The following is a 21,284-nucleotide window of genomic DNA, read 5'->3' on the forward strand; positions in this document are numbered from 1 at the left end:
TTTCTTTAAAAATTGTGAAATCTCTGTTGGATGTAGCCCAGCAGGTTGTTATAGTGAACCAGCCAAGTGCATCTTTCCTGGTCCACATCTTGCATGTTCCTCCTCATCACAATCCTTCTCGTATAAGTTTCTGTTCTTGGCAAGGTTTTGTTCTTGTGCGAATAAACATGCACAATGTCCACAGGCCATTTCAGGATAATTACATGCAATATATAATGTGTGACTAAAGATAAAACTATTTATGACATGCACTGTTATCTTTATAGACATGTTGTATAGTTATTCTGGTGCAGCTTCACACAATCAACAAGGTGCATAGAAACCAGCAACAATCATTCAACACTCAAGAAATTAAACTATTCAATGAATGGAATTGAAAAAATTACTGTTAACGCTTTTTTGCACACAGGCCTTCACCATGGCTAATAAATAAATAAATACATTTTTAATTAAAAAAATATTTTGTTATCATTATGGGACAGAAGGTTAATGAGATCTACTACAGGTATAAACACCATCGAGATTATCTTATCAAAATGCTGAAATAACACTACAGTTGTAAAACTGCAAAATGATTTCACACTACATGCTGGACTAATTAGGAGAATTTAAACCATTGTGGCTTTGTCACATTTGAAGGCTTGACCACATTTGTTCAAAATCATTTTATTTTGTACAGCAAATGTCCTCAGCAGATAGGGCTGCATACTTGAAACACCATCTTTATTATTTCAAGTGAAGTAATCCAGCACTTACAGATGGCATTGTAAACAACAATTACAAACAATTCAGTGTAAAACCATACATATAATGAACAGGATAAGAAACCATACATATAATGAACAGGATAAGACTGTAAGTCATTAACCATACTATTATATAGTAAAATAGTAAATGAAGTCAGGGTTAAGTGAAAAATATACTGAGAAAATTAAATTTGACACTTCAAGGAGACTAAAATTTGTCTGAAATTACCTTTTTTTTTTGGATATCATTCTGCCAGCTGTTAATGAACAAATTTATGATAGTCTTATCAGAAAGCTGAAAAAAAATCACTACATTTGTGAAATTAGATTTTGCACTATATGCTGGACTTGAAGGAATTTTATATATATATATATATATATATATATATATATATATGTGTGTGTGTGTATATATATATATATATGTGTGTGTATATATATATATATATATATATATAAAATTCCTTCAAGTCCAGCATATAGTGGAAAGGAAAGGAAAGGAGGTGAAGTGAGGCCAAGTATGGTGACCCATACTAGGAATTTGTGCTCTGCATTTAACCCATCCAAGTGCACACACACAGTAGTGAACACACAGACACACACACACCGTGAACACACACCCGGAGAGCAGTTGGGGGATTGGTGCCTTGCTCAAGGGACTCACCTCAGCCGTGGTATTGAGGGTGGAGAGAGTGCTGTACATTTACTCCCCCCACCTACAATCCCTGCCGGACCTGGGACTCGAACCTGCAACCTTTGGGTTACAAGTCCGACTCTCTAACCAAGTTGTGGCTTTGAAAATTTCACACAAAGTTTAACCACATTTGTTACAAAATGTATTTATTTTATTTATTTTTACAAAAAAACAGGTCTGCAATTATTTTAAACACCATGTTTTATTGTTTCAAGTGAAGTGACTGGCATTGTAAACAAATATACAATTCATTCTGAAACCTATGATGAGCAGGATAACATTTTAAAGTAATTACGAAAATCTTGTTAATTTACTAAAATCAAGTCAAGGTGAAGGTATACTGACAGAAAATGTAATTCATATCAGATTTTTTAACTGATCAACATTATTTAAACAAGTAAAATAATAAAATCACAATATGACTGTTATAGAAATGTTATATAAAAGGGTGTAATTCCACACAGAAAAGGAAGACAGAACTGATATAAGCTTCTTATCCTTATCCTGCCATTATTTAAACTCTGATCCAATGTGATCTCATTGTCTCCAGACACTTTTCATCAACTTCTGTGTTGGAAAAAGAAATGCATAGCTAACAATACAACAGAAATAAATATTATATATATATATATATATATATATATATATATATATATATACACATATATATATATTTTTTTTAAACATGATATTCGGTTTAGATATTAGGATTTTTTTAATCAGTTGCCTTTAGAACATCTAAAATTTCCTCACAAAGAGGACTTTTGCCCTCCCTCACAAGGTTTTCAAGGACTTGTATACTATTTCTTCTGTCAGGTGTATTAACTGGGATTTTTACTACTTTTATGTGAAATTTGATTGAGCCTGGTTTTCCTGAGTGATGTAGAAAGTGGGCATAACTATAGTAAATATACTGTTGGCTGTGTGGAGGGAAATCATCTATGTCTGACACGAGCTGCTGGTAAATCTCATTTGCTCTCTCATTGTTGTTTGCATAATGGTGCATTGATGCAAGGGCTACCTTTTCGCCGAGTGAGTCAGGATAATGGCTGACAACCTCCTCAAAGAGCTTACAGGATTTCTTAGCCAGTCTCCTCCTTTCCACGGTGTCTTCCTTGATCTTGTAAACCTCCCTTTTGTTGCAATTTGCCAGATGTTTCAACACTCTGCTTGAGTTGGGGAACTTTTCTCGAGCTCTTTCTGCTTCTCGAATAGCTTTATCTACAGAAATGGTTCTGAAATACCTGAGAATAATACCCAAACACTCCAGGTCTCCAGTTTCAAGAGTTTTCTCTAGTAAGCCTTGCATTTCACTCTCAGTGTCATCTGATGGCAAATAAAGTAAATAAAGAGCATGAAGGAGCAAATGGTCTGGTTCATTTTCATGTACAATTTTCAGCTGCTTTTGAATCTCTTCCTTCTGTTCTGGAGAGCAATTTTGATGTCCATATGCTTTGCTCATAGCTATGGCAAGACCTTTGTGCCATTCCTTCCTTTCTGGTTCTGCTGCTAAAGCCATCTTGAAACAAAAATAAGTTGCCTGGTGCTTCTTGTACTTGTTGAACTTCAGCAGCGTCCAGCCCTTTTCTCCACTGACTTCAGGATGTAAAGTGCATCCAGGTGGAGCAGGATGCATTCGCTGAAGCCTCTTCACCTCTTCTAGGTATTCTTTGCTCTTATCCATGTCTCTCATAAGGAAGTAGATCCAAGCCAGATTAGCTTTGTTGACCTGCAGCCGGACTCCAGATTCTTCTGTTTCCTTCTCCTGCATCACACTTTCTGCTTCATGCAGGTTCTTCAGCGCCTCTGTGTTGGAGCCAAGAGCGTGTTGGATGTAGCCCAGCAGGTTGTAATAGTGAAGTATCCAAGTGCATGTTTTCTGGTCCACATCTTCCAAGACCCTCAGTAACACCTTGAGTTCATTTTTACTGCAATCCAGATTCCATGTGAAGTGGCACTCCAGCTTCTGAAGGTGTTGTTTCAGGCTGGAGTTACAGAAACATTTAGAAAAAAAGATGCTGTATTTTTGTTTACACACAAATATATTTTATATAGCATACATTGAACAGAAAATCAACATTTACAATACACTACAAAATCTTAAAAATGCATTTTTGCACATTTGAATTGTAAACAACTTACTCCATTATTATGGTCAGTGGTGCTCCGGTTTAAGAGATGTTTCTTCTAGCAGTGCTGATATGTCACTGAGGGATCATTCTGTTTTTATAATGATCAAGCTCATAAAACCACCTGCTTATCTACCTGTCTTCGGTTTCGTTTCTTCAATAAAGTGCAGTTTACAAGTCTAGAACCTGCCTTCTTCCTCAAACATAAACTCTTAAGGTGCAAGTTTTACAGCACAATATGTCCACAATTCACTGTTCTTTGTACTCTGTCGTCCAAATGATATTGATCTTGTGATGTGGGCAAGACCAACTTTATTTCTGTCTGGCTGTTCAAAAGGTTGAAGCAATTTGCATATTTACCTTATAATTAAAAAAATAATAATAATTGGTAATACTTTGGTAACAGTGATCAATGTATGTGTTACAGTATTTATTAAAAAAAATAAGAATAAGAAATAAGAAGATGCTGTTTTTTTTTACACACAAATATATCATACCTATCAGGCATTGAACAGAAATTCAACATTTCCAATAGACAAAATCTTTACACAATCCACATATAGTCTAAAATGCAATTTTGCAAATCTGAATTGTAAACAACTTACTCCATAATAGTGTTTGAGAGATGTTTCTTCTAGTAGTGCTGATTTGTTCTTTATGTGAGTCACTAAGAGATCATACTGTACTTACAATGATCAAGCTCATAAAACCTCCTGCTTATCTACCTGTCTTAGGTTTCGTTTATTCAATAAAGTGCAGTTTACTTATGACAGGGATAAATTCTGGAGTCTGACTTCTTCTTCAAACATAAACTCTTAAGGTGCAAGGTTTACAGCACAACATATCCTTGATGCACTGTCCTTTGTACTTTGTGGTCCAAATGAAATTGATATTGTGATGTGGGCAAGACCAAGTTTATTCTTGGCTGGCTGTTCAAAAAGTTGAAGCGGTTTGCATATTTACCCTATTATTAAAAAAAATGGTAATGGGCTCAGAATCCTTCTCTTATCCACCTTTTTCATACCATAAGAGTGTCCGCGGCCATTTGCAAATGTTATGGGTCTGGCTTCTGATCTCAGCTGTTTTTAGCTGGACAAAACATCTTGTTTTGCTGCTCGATATTTCAAATGTATGTGTCTTACCATATTTTAATGTATTATCTTAATTATGAGCACACTGGTTTGTAGTGCAAACTGTTTTACCATTTACTGCATGACACGTTGTTATTCTTCTCATTATTTCCGATAACAGATAAAAAACCAGAAGTCTCACCCTTAGGCTTACTTCCACGTTGAGGAAAAAGGTGGATAAGTTTCTGTTCTGGTTAAGGTTTTGTTTTCGGGCAAATAAACATGCGCAGTGTCCACAGAACATTTGAGGATAATTACATGCAATATATATGAAGCTATTTATGACATGCTTTGTTATCATTTTAGATACAGTGTCCTCGACTAATATTGGCACCCTTGGTAAATATGCGCAAAGGTGGCTGTGAAAATAAATCTCCATCGTTTATCCTTTTGATCTTTCTTGCAACAAATTTCACACAATTATATCCTTTAATTGAAGTAAAACACATTATGATATGTTTTTATATTTACATGTTTTTAACACACCTATACTACATGTGACCCTTAAGTAACCCTTAAGTAATCCTAAGTAGCCAAAAATACATTGTATGGGTCAAAATTAATTTTTTCTTTTGTGCCAAAAATCATTAGGATAACAAGTAAAATAAAGATAATTTTCCATGTGGATAATTTTGTAAATGTCCTACTGTAAATATATCAAAACCTTAAGACAGATTTAAGATGTGATTTTTATCAATATTTTCTCAATATTCAGATTCCTGATTTTCAAATCTGGAATCGTTTTATTCAAAGGCTTGACCACATTTAAATTTAAAGCCTTGACCACATTTATTACAAAACAATTTTATTTTGTACAGCAAATGTCCTCAGCAAACAGGGCTGCATTTATTTAAAACATCACTTTTCATCGTTTCACAGGTGGCTTTGTAAACAAAGACACAATTAATTATGAAAACCTACCTATGAAAAACAGCATAACATCATAAGAAGTCATTAAAAATAACATTAAATTAGTCAGGGTGGAGGTATACTATCCAGCCAGTTCTATCAATCCTCTGTGAGCAGCTACCAACAGCTGCTACTTGTTTTCTTTTCTTTTTTTATTAAAAAAGAATAATAATAAACAAAAACTTAACCCCTTTAAAACTAGCTCTCTAATCTCTATTCTTTTTCTATCTACTTTTTTATTTTTAATTAATATAAAAAAAATAACTTGACCCTCCAACACGAGCTCTATCTATTCTATCTCCTATCAATCTACTTTTTTTACTTTTCATTTATATGAAAAAAACTAACAAAACAAACATATACATCATCTTATGTTTCAAGTTCTTACATTTAATCAATAAATTCAAATAATAAGACACTATAGGGCTGTTACCAATGAAATTAAATCAGTATCAGCATAATTTGTGTTTGCAACGCAGAGGTGGCACAATCTGCATCTGAAGTAGCATTTAGATGCATTTACACAGTTAATACAGGCCATGAATGCATTTAACCTGCAGTTACAAATGCATAATTAATGTTTTGAAAAATGTTTTTAAAAGAAAATGTTCAATACCTATATTCGAAATGATTTGATTATATTTAAATATAAACCTAAAACCTCCAGTAGGTGGCAGCAAATCACTGCATGAGTGAGTCATTGAGTCCTTCATTCTAAAGGCTGATTGATTCAGTAACAAAACTATATCACATAATATAAATATAAAAAACATATAAAATCTTGAATTTTATCTTGAATTTTGGGGGAATTTTAAATGTTTTTAATAGACTAAATCATGCAGTGAAAGCGTTTGCGCAGTGGTGCAACGCAGTGGTGCAACCTACATCTCTCAGTGTATGCACTCTCCAGGTGTGTTTTTTGTTTGGTTTTTGCTATAGACTCGATAATGTCAAATCACGTACCGTTTAAACAACAATTACGATATTATCGTAGACAATATACACCCCACACCCCTTCACACCTCTGGTTCAGTCCATGGCTCAGCTTCTTTCTCAACAATTTTCTGGATCTCATCTGCTTTTGTTTTTTCCTTCATGCGATCAAGAGTTTGGATGAGTGTTGGGTAGGCTCCATGTAAACCCTGACTCTGGAACCAAGCCTCCAAAAGTGCGAAGGTCCGTTCTTTCGCATCATGACTGTGGTTAAGCTCATGTACCTCAATTTCAGTTTTACTCATACCACTGCGCTGGGCAACACTATTCATTGTTTTCTAGCCCAGAACATCAGCAATATCTGGTAGGTGAGGGCTCAGGTTTACATCTACACAAAAAAAAAGACAGCACTGGTGTAAGCTTCTTATCCTGCTATTACTTAAACTGTGATCTAATGTCTTTGTTTTCTCTAGAAACTTTCCATAGGGCACAAAATAAGGCAAATATTTTCATGCAAACATACCTTTCAGGGGAAGACATTCCTAAATAGGAAAAAAAAACAAGCAAATTCATAAGTCACAAAAGTTTTAAAATAGAAATAAAAAAATAATAACATGCAGTTCCACTGTGACACCACAAGGGTGCAATGAAAGCTTAGAACAAGAGAAATTACCTTAGGATCCATTACAACTCCTCTCTGTCCATCCTCAAAACAAAGCTTGCCTTCTCTCCATAGCCAAAAGACTGCCAAACCAACACCAGCCAGAAATATGAGTGTCACCAAAACAGCTGCAATGGTCCCTGAAATAAGCAATCATATTAGTCCATTATCTGTAATGTACTTAGCATTTGTACTGCATAAGCTTATAGAGGACTTTTTTCAGTTATTGCTTGTACTGTGTTTACACAAAAGTGCTCTTGGAACACAGGCATTTTAACATGTACTTAAATCGGTGATAAAGCAGCCCTTGCCTATGTTTAGGGGTTGTGGATGAACAGGCTTATTGGGCTCTTGCTGTGCATTCTTGCACACAGTGTTGGTGGTTTCTGTGCATGAATGATTCACTCCATGTTTTTCACACCTGTTGAGTAAACAATAGGATAACAGAGAGAAGACAGAATAATAACCTGAAAATCCAATACATAATAGTATAAAAATGCTTAAACTAATGTTCAGATCTTTGATGGAAAAAAAAAGTTTAAAATATTGCAAATATTTAGGCCAACTGCACTAGGGTTACAGTTATTTATTATTGATATACATTGTTATGTAAAGCACTGCTGTTATTTTTCTTTTCTTTTTTCTTTTTTGAGAGAGGGGAAAAAACAAAAGATAACTTATGTCAAGATCTTTTAAATATTCCCCCAAACGGAGTCTGCCTTTGCATATACTCTTTAAAAACACTGTAAACTAACTTTTTAAAAACATATCAAGAATGATATCTGTCATTCTTTCCAGAGAGAAAAGGACCTTTGGTTGACTACATACGTGTCACAGAGATAACAGGCCTGGCACCGGTCACCCTTGTCACAGTAATGATTCTCCTTGCACTTGCAGACAGTGTTGGAATACGGCGAACATCTATTCTCTGTGTCCATGTTAGCTATTGCAGAAATAATCAGAAATAAGACTTTTTAAAATTTGCCTATGCTTCCATTTGGGCTTCAAGAAGCACAATACTATCCTTTGAGAAGGATCTGGCTGCAGACATGCATATGCACTTTTAGGGTGCGTCTCAATCAGCTTCCTGGTGATTACTTAATTTCTGACGATATGTAGAATTAGGGGTGGGCGGTACACCGGTGTCATAGTCAGCACCGGTGTGACATTGCGCTATGACATGGATTTTCTAATACAGTCAATACCGTAATAAATCAATTATGTGCCTCGAACGGCTGCATTTACATCAATAATAGCTAATTCTAAATAATAAGGCATTAAATTTTCTTCAAACGTTCAGTTGTGGTCTGAATACCTGTCCTAATACTATATATCTTGTTGTAAATAAAAAAAGTTAAACATATTCGTATCAGCTTTGCAGGTGGTGGGTAAAAGGGGAGTGGCCATTAAACGACTGGTGAAACATCATGAAGAAAGGTCGGGCCTGTAGCCTATACCAGGGGCGGAGTGGCAATCGGGACGACCGGGACTTTTCACGGTCGGCCGGCCGGCCGAAGGATTTACACAGCGGATCACAAATTGAGCGGGCGCGAGGCGAACTAATATTGTATATAATTTTTGCACTTTCAATATGCAGGGTATAGAAATCGCTTTTAAATGAGTGCTCGCGCTGTTTACTTTTACTTTCGATTTTGCGATAACGCACACTCTGTGTAAAGGGAGCAGCACATCTTATAATAGATATTTGTCAGTGAGTACAAGATTGCAGCAAATCCTCCAGTCTATTTTTGTCATCTCTATTTACTTTTGACCCGTGATCAATCTAAAGGTCATTGTACACTGAGTCCGATTTTCGTATGCGTTTTTTTTTTTAGTTTTCTCATATTCTGCGTCCTTATCAAAATGCTTATTATGCATGCGAAAATGCAGAAAATCAAACACGATCCGAATTTTTTTATGACGGACGAAAGTTTCAGAGGCAGTGTGTAAACTCGATTAACGTAACCTGTATTTTTTTAACGTGCAAAAATCTCGGACGAAAATTTCGTACTCATGTGTGCAATGACATTAACTCCAGCAGCTTGTGTTGGATGCAGGGTTGCCAAGTAAGCGTTTTTCCCCACAGAATTGGTCTACTTTTAAACTGTTGCCATGGGTTGATTTCCCCCAGTTATTTAAAGGTTTTAAATATTGCAGAAATTAAATTTCAATAAAAAATAATTTTTGTTTTGTTGTACACTGTTAAGTAAGATCTTTAGGTTTTTTGCAAAATAAATATGTTGAGAATGCATAGTACTCTCCCATGTCTCTTTTTGATAAGGATACCTACCATTTAGCCTACTTATATTATAAAAATATTAACTTTATTCACATACTAAAGGGACAATATTCTACTTAATTTCCAGTAAGGGAGCATAGTGAGCATCGATGTACCAGTATAGATGTTTTTGCAGTGCATTGTGGAATTTTTCGGGGAACAAAAGTTCCAGTGTTCTGAAAGGTTTTCATGATTGAGACAGCCCTTAACTATTAGGCCACTTTTTACAAGATGTAATATTGGTCTTGGGTGTCCCTAGAATGTGTCTGTGATGTTTCGGGGTGTGTCTAAAAAAAGAGCTGTTTTGGTGTGTATCACTTTAAATGCAAATAAGTGTGACTGACTGGACAGCGCAGGGAGGACGTGTTTGCTAGTGCCACCGAACGGACAAAGCAGCACAAACTAATCTCACCAGCACAGTGCTGATCAATTAAAATACTTTGATAAGTTACGCACACAAATACGGTTAAAATGTTGGCTAAGCACTATAATGACATGACATTCACAAAGCTGTCTGGAGTGAAATGATTTGCGCAGACATAAACGTATTTAGGTCGATTTTGAGGCGCATTACCTTCAAGATCAAAAGTAATCCACTGCGTCGTCAGTGACCCAGATGTTGGGAGCAAAATTAATAATAATAATAATAATTTGTTACATTTATATAGCGCTTTTCTAGACACTCAAAGCGCTTTACAGTGTCAGGGGTATCTCCTCATCCACCACTAGTGTGCAGCATCCACCTGGATGATGCGACGGCAGCCATAGTGCGCCAGAACGCCCACCACACACCAGCTTACTGGTGGAGAGAAGATGAAATATGGGGATGATTCGAAGGCCATGGTGGTCAGAGGCCAATGGGCAAATTTGGCCAGGATGCCGAGGTCACACCTCTACTCTTTTCGAAAGACATCCTGGGATTTTTTTTTTTTTTTTTTTTTTTTTTCATCCATCCACAATTTGCCTTGGTTCTTTTTTTTTTTTTTTTTTCTTTTTTTTTCTTTTTTTTTTTGGAGTGCAAAAACATACATGGTAAATGCAGAAACAGAAACAACAACAACAGAAACAATACCAACAAAAAACAAAAACAAACAAAAAACTATACTAACAACAACAAAAAACAACAAAAATGATAATAAATGAGAAATGAGAACAAGACAATCTGAATAATAATAATGTATAAGTAGTAGTAGCAGTATAGGTAGTATTAGCATGTTCAAAAATAATAGAAATGGCCATAAATCGGAGTAACAACTATAACACCAAAGGTAGTGATGATACGGTTAATATTTTGTGATGACAGTAACAGTAATATCAATAATAACAGTAATCATAATAATAATAATAATAACAGCAATAATCCCAAGGATGGTGATTACAGTATGATGTTGTGATGATGGTAACAGTAATATCAATAATTATAATAATAAAATAATAATAATAATAATAAATAATAATAATAAAAATAAATAAATAAATAAATAAATAAATAAATAATAATAATAATAGTAGTATTAATAACAATAGTAAAGTTTGAGTTATAATGATATTTTGTGACGATGTTTTGTGATGAAGGCAACAGTACTATTACTATTAATAATAATAATAATAATAATAATAATGATGATAATAATAATGATGATATAATCACAATAGTAGTTATCTAAATATATGTATGCAGGAAAATATACTAATGAACCATACCCAACACATACCACACCTATCTGAGCTTCTGTGTCAGTGTGCATGTTTTTTTGTTTTTTTTTCCCCTCCTTCCTCCTCTCCATTCAAGGCAACATTGTAGACATCATATGATGTATGTAAGTTTGAATTCAAGTGGTGCATTAAAAGAAGAGTGCGGTGCATTAAAATCAATATGTGGTGCATTAAAAACATGGGTGGTATTTGTTGGGTGCAGTTTTAATTTATTTATATTTATAAATTTTTAATTATGTATATTTAATGATGTAATCTTCAGAAAACTGTTACCGTCCATACAAAACATCATCCCATCAATTTATTACTTTTCAATGTTTCTCTGATATAGTGATACAATAAATGAAAACAACAACAACAACAACAACAATAATAATAATAATAATAATAATAATATTAATAATAATAAAAATAATAATAATGAAAACACTCATGTTACTAATACCTTATATAAATATGAATAATATTTTGTGAATACTTAAAGATAAGTGTGTCAGATTTGTAAGAGTTGACTGAGGTCTGATGTTGGATGTTGCGATTCTGATGTATATGGAGATGAAAAATATTCTAGGGAGATGTATTCTGTAAGCAAATTTTTCCAGTGTGTTATGTGAATGGTGTTTCGGGATTTCCAGTTCAAGAAGATAGTTTTCTTGGCAATGGCTAGAGCTATGAGGAGTATCCTTTTGTTTGTTATTTCCTGATTAAGTGTTGATAGATCGCCCAGTAGACAGAGTGAAGGGGATAATGGGATGTGACAACCCAGGAGGTGGGATAGGGATTCAGTGACATCTTCCCAGAATTGTTTAATGGGTGGGCAGTGCCATGTGGCGTGGATATATGTGTCCGGGCTATTTTGTGAGCAGTGCACGCAAGTTTCTGATGTGAATCCCATTTTAAACAGCCTTTCCCCAGTGTAGTGTGTTCTATGAAGGGTCTTGTACTGTATGAGCTGAAGGTTGGCGTTTTTAGTCATGGAATAAATATTATTACAAATTTGAGTCCAGAAGTCGGTATCAGGAGCAATAGAAAGGTCTTTTTCCCATTTGGTTATTGGTAAACTTAAGGTTTTATTTGAATTGGTTATCATTTTGTATAATTTAGAAAGTAATTTCTTGGGGGACGATATATTAACTAAATCTGCTACTGCGGAAGGAAGGTGAAGATTGATGGTTCTGTTATTGATTTTAGATAAGACAGCTGATTTGAGTTGCAAATAAGTCAAGAATTGATTGCTCCCAATACCGTACTTCTGGACTAGGTAGGAAAATGGAACCAGTTTGTTTGACTGAAAAATGTGATTAATATGTGTGATACCCTTATCTGCCCATTTATGAAAATTTAGTATTTTTTTGTTACTTGTGAAGTCAGGGTTATTCCAGAGTGGGGTGAAGTTAGATGGAGCCAGATTGGAGTTTGTGATTTGATAATATTTCCACCAGGCCGTCAGAGCTGAAGCTATTGTCAAGGCTTTGAAGCATGAGTGATGTTTAATGGACTGACTAAGAAATGGAATGTCTGATATGTGTATGTTTTTGCAAAGTGATTGTTCTATATCTAGCCAAATGGTGTCTGCCTGAGTGGGGTGAGTCCATTTATATATGTATTGGAGTTGGTTTGCTAGCGAGTAATGGTAAAAATGTGGTGCTTCTAAGCCTCCTAAAGATTTGGGTTTTTGTAAAGTGCTTAATTTTATCCTTGGTGGTTTATTTTTCCAGTAGAATCGGTTGATGATGGAGTCTAGAGATTTGAACCAATTGAGAGTAGGCTGTGTTGGGATCATTGAAAATAGGTAGTTTATTTTAGGGAGTACTGTCATTTTGATTATTGATATTCTTCCCTGGATTGAGATTGGTAAATTGTGCCAGCGATTGAGGTCATCTTCTACTGTTTTTAATAAAGGAGTGAAATTGAGTCCATTCAGCTCTGACAGCCTGGAGGAAACCCTAACGCCTAAGTAAGTGATGTGACCTGTGCACACAGGAATGGGTGATACCTGGGCTGCCATCCATTTAGATTGATGTAGTGGAAGGATTAAAGATTTATTCCAGTTTATTGCATAATCGGAAATTTTAGAGTATGAATCAATGGTTTTAGTTATTTCTTGTAGAGATGACTGAGGATTTTGTAAAAAGAGTAAGATATCATCGGCATATAAACTAATCTTATGTTGGGTTTGGGGTGTGTGAATTCCTTTGATGAGTGGATTCTGGCGGATGGCTGCTGCTAAGGGTTCAATGAAGATGGTAAATAAAGATGGAGAGAGTGGACATCCCTGCCTAGTCCCCCTGTGCAGTGTGAAGCTTTGTGATGTTAGTCCATTGGTGTTGACTGTGGCTGAAGGTGTTGTGTATAAAATCTTAATCCAGTTAATAAACGACTCCCCAAAGCCAAATTTTTGTAGTGTGGTGAAAAGAAAGTTCCAGTTGACTCTGTCGAAAGCTTTTTCTGCATCTAAAGTGACTATGAGGGTGTCTTTCTGCTGTAGTGATGAATAATGGATTAAATCATATAGTCTGCGTGTGTTATTGGATGCATGCCTACCTTTGATGAAACCTGTCTGATCTGGGTGGATTATAAATGGGATAATTTTTTCAATTCTATGTGCCAGAGCTTTGCTGAGTATTTTGATGTCTACGTTGATAAGTGATATAGGACGGTAATTTGACGGAAGGGTTGGATCTTTATTAGGTTTGGGGATGAGTGAAATAGTTGCTGTGTTCATGTGTACTGGTAATCTTGAGTTCTCTTTAATTTTGGTTATTGCTCTGATGAATAATGGGGATAAAATGGACCAGAAGTGTTTATAAAACTCAGCTGGGAAGCCGTCGGGTCCTGGTGCTTTATTGTTCGGCATTTGATTTAGGGCGATATGAAGTTCTTTTTCTATGATTGGTTTGTCCAGTGCACTGATTTGTTCTGTGTTAAGTTTGGGGAGTTCAATATTATTAAGAAATGAATTAATATCCTCTTGTCTTGTGTTATTATCAGATGAATAAAGTTTAGCATAGAAGTTTCGAAATATTGTATTTATTTCTTGTGGAGAGTTGGTAGGCTTCCCTGCTGAGTCTTTAATAGTTGCAATTGTTGTTTTTTCTCTATTCTTTTGATTTGATTGGCCAAATATTTACTGGATTTGTTGCTATGATGGAAGGTCTCTTGACGGAGTCTATGAATTAGAAATTGAGTTCTTTTATTAATGATTTCATTTAGCCGGAATTTTTGTTTTCTTAGTTCATTATATATTTCTTCAGTTGGGTTTTTTGCATGTAAAATTTCCAGTTCTTTTATTTTCTTTTCTAATCTGATTTCTTCTTGTTTTTCTACTTTCGTTTTATGCACAGAGAATGATATGATTTTACCTCTTAGTACTGCTTTGCCCGTTTCCCAAATTAATGAAGCTGGTAACTTTGGAGAGTCGTTTATTTCTAGGAAGGATGTCCACTCTCTTTTAAGATAACTGTCAAACTCTGGGTCTTTGAGGAGAGATATGTTAAAGCGCCATCTACTGATTTGTTTATGTGAATTAGCTGGGTTCCATATGAGTGTTACCGGAGCATGGTCACTGATGCTGATGGGGTGGATTTTGTGTTCAGAGATATTTGGTATGATTGAATTACTAGTTAGGAAAAAATCTATGCGTGAGTAACTATGATGAACCGGTGAGTAAAATGTGTATTCTCTGTCAGTTGGGTGTTGTAGTCTCCAACCATCACCAAGTCCAAAATCTTTCATGAACTGTATTATTGTGCCAGTTGATTGCCAGATTCTTTTATTATTTGTGGATCTGTCGAGTGATGGTTCAATTACAGTGTTAAAATCGCCTCCTATAATTACCGGACAGTTAGAGAAATTTGAAATTGAGGAAACTAAAGAGTGGAAAAAGGTAGGGTCATCTGAGTTTGGGCCGTACACATTGACAATTGTTACCGGGTTATTGTTTATTGATATGTTTATGATAATAAAACGTCCTTCTGGGTCTGAAACAGTTGTGTTATGAACAAATTGAATTCTTTTTGCTTATCCTGGGATTTTTAATGACCACAGAGAGTCAGGACCTCAGTTTAACGTCTCATCCAAAGGACGGTGCTTTTTGGCAGTATAGTGTCCCCGTCACTATACTGGGGTGCTAGGACCCACACAGACCAGCAGCAACCTAGTTTTCCCTGGAGGTCTCCCATCCAGGTACTGACCAGGCTCAGCCCTGCTTAGCTTCAGTGGGCGACCAATCTTGGGCTACAGGGTGATATGGCTGCATTGGCAAAAATTAAGACCTTTATGTTCATCCAAACACAGAACATCAGGATTGCTTATGAGATATTGTTAACGCAACAGCTGCTTAAGTGCATAGAAAATGGAGAGCAGCATACAACCAAACACAACACGCTGAAGGTGGAAACTATGGCAGGACTGTCAGTTAGTGGCTGTGGGCAGGGCCTAAACAATGTGATGTCACACTGATGTATGAATCAAAACAGCATGCCTGAAATAGGTGTAATGGGAATTAAAAAACAAGCAGTTGTGTTCACACACTGCCAACACACATTTATGTCCAAACACCATGTAAAAGTGGATTTTGCATAAACAACAACAGTAGCCAGATAGTAATGACATGAAAAAAGATACAAAATTACAATGTCACCTGCACTCTACGCTACAACGTCATTTCTTGCAATTGTGCACATTACCAATGGAGACAAAACGCTGTGGTGTTTAAATGATCAAAAGTAATTTAGTACTGTAACATACAGAAGCCATTTCCACAGAACCGCAGAATATGAACACATTGTGCACAAGTTAAGCATTTTTCTCCCATACAATAAAATGCATAATGTGGCAAAAAAAAAAACATCACTTGTGGAAGCACAGGTGATTGAGAGTGCATGTCTCCAGCCAGACTCTATTGAAAAAAGCACAATTTAACTGACAACTAACTAAGGCTCAGCCAGAGGTGGGTAGTAACGAATTACATTTACTTCGTTACATTTACTTGAGTAAATTTTTGGGGTAACTAGTACTTTTAGAGTATATTTAAAGATAGGTACTTTTACTCTTACTCAAGTACATTTATAGTGAAAAAACTTTACTTTTACTTCGCTACATTTGATGGCGTTCCTCCGTTACTGTCCTCAGAAACGTGTCGTTGGAATTTTAATTTCATGCCTGATAAAACTGCGTTATTAGGGGCCGTTCTAGAGCCCTGCACGGGCCTTAAATCTAAGCCCTAGCCCGGCCCTGGCCCGAGACGCACAGGCTGTAGCCCGGCCCGTCTCCGAAAGCTTATAAAAAATTTTGGCCCGAGTCCGACCCGAAGCCCGTCTTTTTTTCCGCCAAACAGCTTATACTGTTACAGCCATTAAAATAGACCAGATTTCGTATTTAATAGAAAGTTTTGTTTTTTCGTTTCGGTTTTTTATTAGAACAATTTAGAGAAAAGTTTGGAGTTTTTTGTTTGTTTGTTTTTTAAATGTAAGTTAGTTTTTTAAGTGACATCGATATCCAAGCGGTATGTGGTCCACAGTGTGTTTACTCAATTTAACCTATATATCAAATCAACACTTGACTAGTCTACAATGCAATTCACAGATATAAAACAAACATCAATATAGCAAAATGTTAGATTTAAAGTTTATTATCACCAGGGCCGCTGCTGGCCAAATGGGTGCCCTAAGCAGAAATTTACTTTTGTGCCCCCTCCCCCAAATATTACGGAAGTTATTTTTGGTCAAAAAGGTAAATAAAGAGCGAAATAGCAAGATCAAGAGCAAGAGTTTTATCAACAAAAAAGAGTTACCTCCAATGGCTATGATTTTATTAATACAGTTGTCTGATTGATTTAATAATCTCAGAATCATACAAAAAGGAAATTAAGCAGTTTTACTATGATAAAAACCATGGTTATCTGCCTTTTTATCTATCTTTCTATCATATCCATGCTTGTAAATTGTGTTTTATAGAATATATAATATTTGTATTTGTCTGTATTTTTGTAAATATATTTTTATTCTGTGTTTTTACCTGTACATGCACTGTACATGTGGCAGTTTTGACAATAAAGCAGACAAGGGTTATGATGTCCATATATTTTTGTTGAGGAAATGATCAATATTAAACAAGGAATTCGATCATCATGTAAGTGTAACAACTGTATTTACCAGGCCTTTGGTGCCCTTTTCAGGCATTTCTATTAAAATTGTAATGTAAACTGTTACTTTTGTATTAGATTATGTATTCTAACACTGTTATTTAATGTCACCATATGGTCACTATTAATCAATAATCATAATTGCCTCTGTGTTTTAATATAATGCATTTTAAGTCATTTTGTTTACTTAGATCTGCTTGTATTCATATTAAGAAAGATGCCTTAGTCGTGAAATTATTACCGACATTAAAACACTATTAACGTTGACAGAATAAAATAAAGTTTCACAGGATTATGAACGTACCTAAGTGATGCACGGGCTTCATCTTGGGCTTTTTTTTCTTTCGTTTCTCGGCGGCGGACTGTTGATGTCTCTTTCCAGGACCAGGCATATTGTTCATCAATTATTATCATCATTTTTGGCCAAATAGGCAGCCGTAAACAGAGGTTAAGGCGCGTCGCTGCGCGTCATCACGTGTGCTTACTAGCCTACTCTGCGTTCACAGAAAATGCAATATAGCCTATACGTTTATATTTTTGTTTATTTGTATATGTATATTATTAATATTAATTTATTATTAAAAAAGGCTATATAAAAACTAAAATAAATAATAATAAAAATAATAAAATAATAAAAATATTTTTTTTGAGCAGCTGGGATGGTGCCCCCCTGGGATTTGGTGCCCTATGCAGACTGCGTACTCTGCGTATAGGGAGCGGCGGTACTGATTATCACCATCTCAGAACAAAGGCATTTCGAACAGGGCAGGCAGCTCTGCTGCGCAAAACCGGAACATACAAAGTCGCAGTGGTAAAGTAAACGAATATTGAACAAATATAAAGAATAAATAATAATATAGAAAACTTCAAAAACACAACTTTACCACGTGGCTGAAAATCTCTATGCGGTATGTGAGCACAGTGGAGCGGCAACAATTTCCCCCGCACTCCTTGCATTTAATAATCCAGCTCCACTCCTCGCTCACTGATATCAGAAACACCGCTCCGCGTCAAAAAAAAAAAATTAAGTATGTTTGAAATGTAACAGTCCTGTTCATAAAATAAAATAAATTAAATAACAGGAAAGTTCAAACAGTGTGTGCAATATTTGTTCCGACCACAGCTAATAATTGTCAGCATTAAAAGAGTATTGCTGCTTTATCCAGTGCAAAGTTTGTAATGAAAATAATACGTTTTCGTCAGTTATTTTACCTACAGATCACATTATTTCTGATTTGAGTGATCCATCTCTATCAAGCTAAACAGCGGTGGTGGAGCGCTCTTGAAGAGAGTGAAAACCATGACGCTCCGACTTTTAAAAAAATCCGCTCCTTCCTCCATTCAAAATCACACCGCTCCACTCCGCGCTCCGCTCATACTCTGCTATGCGCGAGACATCACTGGCGCTTCCGGGGACGCACGCATGAAATCTCATTAAACTTTTTTTTTTTTAAGTTTGTTTTCTAAACAGGCCCGAAGCCCGATATGTGTGCAAGTTATGACGTGAAAATTGGCCCGAAGCCCGGCCCTAGGGGCAAAAAAAAGTCGGGCCCCGACGGGCTCGGGCTCAAGTGCAGGGCTCTAGGCCGTTCACATGTCGCGCCTAAAAACGCTAGGCGCCCCGCTTTCTTCCTTATCAACAAAGCGCTCGGGCGCTTGCGCTCCGGAAGTGTCTGCCGTTTCTAAGCAACCATCAGCTGCACTCTAGCTCCAAGCCTATGCATCTCCATGCATTGTTTCTTCTATTAGCGTCAAAATAATAGGGGCTTGACAAATCATAAAGTTCAGGAAACCCCTGGACCACAATGGTGAGCTGCTCCTCCATGTTTCTACCTAGGTTTCAATGTAACGGAAAAACGTGAGGAAGCTGATTGGTTGGTTCATGTCACATGACCTGCGGTGCGCTTGTGGCATTCTGAAAAGTTGAGATGTTTTTATCTCGATGCGGCGCGGACGCGCCTGAAAAAAACGATGCGTCGCTTCCATTATGCGCCCGCAAGCCGCGCGCCTACATTTGAAATAACGAATTTGAGCGCACAAAAGACGCTACATGTGAATGGCCCCTTAATGCTGGTTTGTGTACAGCTGTTGCTATGGAATCCGTAATATTTCAGCGCTCCTAAAGCGCCCCCTCGTGACAAAAAATGAATTTTTCATTTCCAATACATTTTTTTCAGCTGTTTACGGTCAAATGATTGCAATTATCGACCCATGTTTTTATGGAGCAAACACAGAGTTGTAAATGTAAAAAGTTAAGGTGCCTTCTCTAAAAATCTAAACAAGTACAGTAATATTTATGTTTTAAATAATAAATATATAATAAATATAATAAATTATAAACTCAATTTATCCCTTTTAATGTTATAAAGGATGAAATGCCATAGTGTAACATATTTTGTTTTTGTGTGAAACTGTATCTGAATTTTAAATCATGCCATTTTATGGCTTAATATTCTACTTTACATTGTCCAATCCCATTACTGTTTATTTTACTTTTTCAGATCTTAAAAAGGGTTATGAATTGCTTTAAATTAATATTTAAAAATTCTGCGGATACACTAAATGAAATAAATATAATGAAATAAAATTACTTCCTTGATATTTGTTTATATTTGTGTATTAAAAACATTTTTGATTAGACTCCTATCTGATTTTCTATATTAAAAAAAAGGTCTTTTTTTATTTGGGCTAGTAATTTTCAGGCTACCAAAATCTGAAGAGTACCTGCCTGAAGGGCTACCAGAAATTTTGAAATTTTGCGAGCCCTGTATATATGTGTGTGTGTGTTTGTGTGTGTGTGTGTGTGTGTGTGTGTGTATATATATATATATATATATATATATATATATATATATATATATAAACACCTTACTTCAGCCTATGTTTTCAAGGAGAGGTGTGTGGAAACAAACAGTTTGAAATTCAGGGTTTTCACTTCATATCAATCAGATCAGAAGTAACTAGTAACTAGCTACTTGAGTAGGCTACTTTTTCCATCGGATACTTTTTTACTCTTACTCAAGTAACTATTAAGATTGTTACTTTTACTCTTACTTGAGTAAATATTTCCATAAGTACTTGTACTTTTACTTGAGTACAGATTTTGGGTACTCTACCCACCTCTGGGCTCAGCTGTTAAGACCTACCATTGGAATCACAGTGTTTACAAGGCTGGCATTGGTGATCACTGTTTGCGTGATCCATATAGGTGTCATATCCACACATCTCACACTCATTTTCGTCGGTGCAGTCATTAGCGACCCGGAAACCTGTAACACAAAAATACACACATTTGTATATACCCCCCAGAACATTGTTTGGTTCCTTCTAAATTAAGATTATTAGGCCTACATGGTTGTCTGAAATACTTGATCCTAATTGGGTACTGGGTGCTAAACGTTTTAGTTTATTTACCCAACATACTGATGTTACTTTCATATCTCAAATCACATTACATTTTTAAAATATGTTATCTAAGTGATCCATAGAAATAACTGTAATTTAAGTCATCTGATCTCAAATCAATAGCCTGTACCATATTTATTTCTTAGGTAGCCATGAAATAAGAGAGATCTACAACCAGAAATATAAAGCCCTGCTTAATTTAAACCTACACATAAGAAACGAAGTCCACCTCGCTAACGATAGCCTACTGCGTGTGTTTAGATCTTACCTGTGGGACAAAGGCAGCAAGTTTTTCCCTCATGCTGGTAAGTCCCGTGCTCACAGGCGCTGCGTCTCGTGCGCCGGAGCCTGACTCCTGCCAGTCCTACAGTTAACGGCTGAAACACGGAAAACTGAACTTAACAGATGAAATATAAAATTAAAGTTGCGCTTTCTTATTGAAATCCTTTTTCAAGCATGTTTTGTCAACCGCCAGATTGGTAGACCACAGTTACGCCTACGAGTCGCTTCCGAATGCCAGTGACAAGAAATCGAAACT

General features: G+C 35.9%; 2 protein-coding genes across 2 annotated transcripts in view; both read right to left on the reverse strand.

The window, feature by feature from the left end:
* Window positions 1-1,623: 1,623 nt before the first annotated feature.
* On the reverse strand, window positions 1,624-4,511 carry LOC141296141 (interferon-induced protein with tetratricopeptide repeats 1-like). Its single transcript, XM_073827423.1, has 2 exons — window positions 3,583-4,511; window positions 1,624-3,425 (listed from the first exon to the last, which is right to left on the reverse strand). The coding sequence occupies exons 1-2, from the start codon at window positions 3,585-3,587 to the stop codon at window positions 2,156-2,158; spliced, it is 1,275 nt and encodes a 424-aa protein (XP_073683524.1). The 5' UTR covers window positions 3,588-4,511; the 3' UTR covers window positions 1,624-2,155.
* A 1,012-nt stretch (window positions 4,512-5,523) lies between these two features.
* Window positions 5,524-21,284, reverse strand: part of fas (Fas cell surface death receptor) — a 26,092-nt gene continuing 10,331 nt past the window's right edge. Inside the window, 5 exon segments of the mRNA XM_073827311.1 lie at window positions 5,524-6,929; window positions 7,065-7,083; window positions 7,215-7,342; window positions 7,514-7,623; window positions 8,031-8,145. Of these exon segments, the coding sequence (XP_073683412.1) occupies window positions 6,625-6,929; window positions 7,065-7,083; window positions 7,215-7,342; window positions 7,514-7,623; window positions 8,031-8,145 (677 nt within the window). The 3' untranslated portion in view covers window positions 5,524-6,624.

The sequence above is a fragment of the Garra rufa genome, chromosome 21, assembly GCF_049309525.1.
Source record: "Garra rufa chromosome 21, GarRuf1.0, whole genome shotgun sequence".
Classification (NCBI taxonomy): domain Eukaryota; kingdom Metazoa; phylum Chordata; class Actinopteri; order Cypriniformes; family Cyprinidae; genus Garra; species Garra rufa.